This window comes from Lucilia cuprina, chromosome 3, assembly GCF_022045245.1.
Source record: "Lucilia cuprina isolate Lc7/37 chromosome 3, ASM2204524v1, whole genome shotgun sequence".
In the NCBI taxonomy this organism is placed as follows: domain Eukaryota; kingdom Metazoa; phylum Arthropoda; class Insecta; order Diptera; family Calliphoridae; genus Lucilia; species Lucilia cuprina.
The window spans coordinates 19,632,791-19,637,386 of NC_060951.1; the positions used below are offsets into that span (position 1 = coordinate 19,632,791).

General features: G+C 27.0%; 1 protein-coding gene across 2 annotated transcripts in view; it reads left to right on the forward strand.

Annotated features, from left to right (window-relative positions):
• Positions 1–1,720: 1,720 nt before the first annotated feature.
• LOC111683573 overlaps positions 1,721–4,596 on the forward strand; it is a 55,843-nt gene continuing 52,967 nt past the window's right edge. Inside the window, exon 1 of one of the 2 annotated variants that reach the window (XM_046947505.1) lies at positions 1,721–1,990. In XM_046947505.1, the coding sequence (XP_046803461.1) occupies positions 1,838–1,990 (153 nt within the window). In that variant the 5' untranslated portion in view covers positions 1,721–1,837. The remainder of the gene's footprint in view (positions 1,991–4,596) is intronic. The other variant, XM_046947506.1, reaches the window with a different exon arrangement.

Consider the following 4,596-nt stretch of genomic DNA (forward strand, 5'->3'; position numbering starts at 1 on the left):
TTTATCCTTAAAAGTACAATCACTCATTTGGTATAAATTCAAACTTAGTGTGATGGTACAATTATGATCAAAAAGTACTATTTTTATTACTATTTGGTACAATTGAAACTAAATAAAGGAAGTATTTCCTGATTTCAAACGTTATCTGAAATTTATCTGAACTATTTTGAAGTGACTATTTACTTGTTTTAAGTAAGATTTAAGACAATTTGTAAACTAACATACAAAATACTTTTTACACTTTTCTAGTAAAAACAAATTTTTATTCAGTTAAAATTAATGTAAAATAAGAAATTTTTCTATAATATTAAGTACTTTTTTCTCTTCCAATATTAAGGAAATTTTTACTTATTTATAACAATTTATGTCTTTGGCGCCATACGACAGCCATTAAGTTCTCAAATTAAGTAAAATTTCCTAACTTTTAGTTCATTATTTTTTTGAGTGTAGGTATTTTGAAGCCAAGTCTAGTGGAGTGCAAAATTGTCCATACATTTTATTTTTATTATTGAAAACCTTAACAATTTTAAATATTTTGGACTATGACAATTATGAGCAGAAGTTATTTGTGATTAATACATCACTTTAAAACAATACCCTACATTGCATATTTCGTTTCAAAACAATATAAAAATTAAAAAAATAATAATTCCAAACAAAGCAAGGTAAATTTTGAGAGGGGTAGGGTAACAAAAACACGTTATTGCTTTTTACACAGAGTAAGTCGGTCTATAACGGTAATGTGTGGTCGTTATCATTATTAATTTTTTAATACAACAAAAAACTGTAGAGGTTTTTAAGCTCGGGAAAGTCGGTAAGCACATTTGTACCCAGTCATTTTTTGACCTCGTCGAACAAAATTAATTATTCACCCCAAAAGTAAGTAGCTTCACACAGCTTCAATATTACTTGCCTGCTTATCGGGTAAGTAAAGTTTTTCCTGGGTATCCAGTGTTAGAAAGGAAAATTAAATTATATTCGTACTTAACCTACATACATACATGTATGTATGTATGGATGTATGTATGTATGTATGTATGTATGTATGTATGTATGTATGTATGTATGTATGTATGTATGTATGTATGTATGTATGTATGTATATATATTTGTATAAGCAACACATTTTTCATATTCTGTTTAATATATATGAATTTTAATACTCGTATTTGATTTTACATAACAACCACTTGTTAATTGACTATTAAATTCTGTTTTTAATCAGAACAGTTATATTTACAAATATTTTACACCTCGTTATTCTTCATATTTTACCACTTTATTCTTATTGTTGCTATAAAAAGAAATATGTCTATGCAGCAGGGTTGCTAACTTTTAGAAAATAATAAATCCCGAATTCAATTTTACCACTATTATAGGAAGGGTATTAAGTTTAACTTGATACTTGTAAAGCAAATATAAACAAAATAAATATATTATTCCTATTACAATTATTCCGATATATCCGATTGGACAATAATTTGCACGTGTTAGTTTAAGACACTAATATGCAGAATTATTTATATGCATTAATGTGGACATTTTTGGGCCCCTCTAATGTATATACACAATGTTTAATCGGACAAATATTAAATTTCTACTTATTTATATAAATTAGTAAAAATTGTTTTCTTGGCAACACTGGATTGTATATAGTAATAGAGTAAAAATGGTAATAACTTCTTGTGGATGAAATGTTATTTCGACAAATACTTTACAACCGCACAACTGACTTTCAGTTTGTTATGTGTTTTCACAAGTGTCGCATCATAAATTAAAATTGAAAACGTTTCGATTGTGTGTTAAAATCTACTATACAAAATTATTTATTGAAAACATGAATTTTCAAAGTGAATCGTTGAAAATAATTGTCGCGTTTATATTTATAACTACAACAACTGATGCAACACGGCTAGTAAATGTAAGAAAAACACATAAGTTGCAGTCCCGATCCCTATTATTTCCACCAACAGCACCAACTCGAGTGCAAGTAAGAATTAAACTTTAAAACGAAAACGTTTGTTAACACATTTGTGAGTGATTCCGAGATATTTTTGGATCAAAGTTGAAGTCTGCTTTTCAGTTTCAATATTGTTTAGTTTAAATAACTTTCCAAATCTGCAAAAGTTAGAAATAATAATTTTTTATTTCAATATACACACATACATATATAAGTCCAGCAAAAATTTGATAAAGGATTCTACATGCATAACCACTTACATTTTAATGATTACTACTTACCGTTTGCATTTCATTGAAGCGTTTTAGTAATGATTTAATAATAATTTGATATAGATGTACTTGATTTTCGGCTTTGCCATTTATTTGCATTTTTATTTAAGTTTGTGTTTTATAAAAATTAAAACAAAATTAAATTTGTATATGAAAACCTTGACCTTTGACTAACAAACCGAAGTCCATGGTTCGTATTCTCTACGGCACTTTTTATTATTAAAAACAAAACAACTTCTTTGTAAGAGAAATTGCTAGTGCTGATGAATCACTTTTTGACTCGATTTCAAGATAAATTTGGCACATACTCTTTATTGACCCAAGGTCAAACGCTATTGAAAATGGTTGAAATCGAGCCATTATTTCGCCTATCCCCCATACAATCATACCCTCGCGAAGGCTTTTGGGCTCTTAATTATGTTAAATGCTTCAGTATGTCAACAAAAAATCTGCATAACTTAGTTTTGTAGAATTTTAAATGACACTGCCAATTTTGTAATGAAATTGATCTATTCGTTTGACCCTAGCCTCCATACAAACTCTCCTTCAGAAAATGACTTGAGGGTCAAAATTCATAGTTAGCTTAGTTTTTATGCAGGGATTTTGCTTTTCTTTCTGTCTAATATTTTCAAAGGAACACTAGCTTTCCACGCCTTAACGCTGCTGCATAATCATTGAGAATTTTAGAAAATAACATAAAATAGATAAGATATAAAATATATTAAACATTACCTTTTTTATCCAAATTTCTGCATTAATTTGTTCCCAAACATAATTAGATTTTTTATTTTACTTATAAATTTGTTTTATTTTGTATACGTCAACCATAATTATCAGTTAATAGGTTGTGAACATCGAATTTGGTTCCTTTAACAGTAATTAAATTTTAAATAATTTTTTCAATTGGTAATTGAACTAATATTTGATGTTATTACGTTTTAATTCTAAATAAAAGTTAGTTGATTTTACAGAATTTACAAAATACAAATAAATTTGTTCAAATTATTAATTTGTAATTTTTGACATCCACAATTTGATTATTATACATTTTTAATACTGAACTTTTTGATTAACGGATGTAAATTAGTATATTAGCGTAAAAATCAAAAAGTTCTGTGATATAGGCAGGGATGAGTCAATGAGTTGCAATGTGTAAAATCATTATCAAAATATAGGTTGCAGTTTTGAAGATAAATTGATGGAATTTGGCTCAAATGTGTCATTTGGATCTAGTACTATCCGGACCTTGTAAATGTCATTTAGAGCTCATAATTATCATAAATATATTTTTATATGTACAAAAATCGGCTCAACAATGTTTTGTTTAAGTATAAATATAACTCATAATTTTCGTAACGATCGGTGTAAAATTGGCCATAGTCCCCTACAAGGTACCATTCTAAGAAATGCTTTAACATTTAAAATTCACTTAAAATAATAATATCGCTTTGATATAGGCATATATATACAGTACTTTTTGTTTATAGTCATATATAGACTAATAAAATTGAATTACATATATTCATAATTATATTCAATTTTATTAGTCTTAAAAGTCTCATTGAATCAATTTCATACAAAAAGTTTACTTTAGAATCCATTTATGATATAAGAACTTTTCGCATACTTACATATACACTTTTCCATAGTTATTGAAATCAAATTATATAGTAATAGGACATAGTCACAATCGAAAAAAATTCAAAAAACATTTTCCATTAGTTTTCGAAATTAATTAGTCACCCATAGATATTAAATGCTATTTGATATATGTTCAATTCACAGTCAAGTTGTATATTGTATCTACTAAAGTGAAATAACAGTGATTGTGAACAGATTTTTGTAACAAGTCATAAGTTTATGTTCACAATGAAAAAAACAATCAAAACAAACAATGTCAAAAGTTAAAAAAAAATCAAATAATATAAACTAATTAAACGAGCAGAGTAAACCAAATTAATTTTTTTATTTAAAATTCTATTATTTTCATAATTCCACATTTTAAACTAATAAATAAAGAGTTTTTAATAAAATTTTATTTTTGTTTTGGTAAACAGCTGTTTGTTTGTAATTTCTGTGTTACCATCTTATCGTTTTTTATGCCAAAATCGGTTGAAGTTTTTATTTATATCCAGAAATAAACAATTGACAATACTGAACTTTCTTACGACATTCAAAAAACATGAAAAATTGTCGTAATTGTTGTATAGAGCTTTTGCATAGAAAATACCAACAACATTGTTATGACTATTGCAGCAGCTCACAGTGGGGCAGAATGGAAATTTTTTGGAAATAAATCTGGCATTTCTAAACGGCTGATCCGATCGGGATAAAATTTGGCGTGAGCGTAGCCAAGGAGTATTC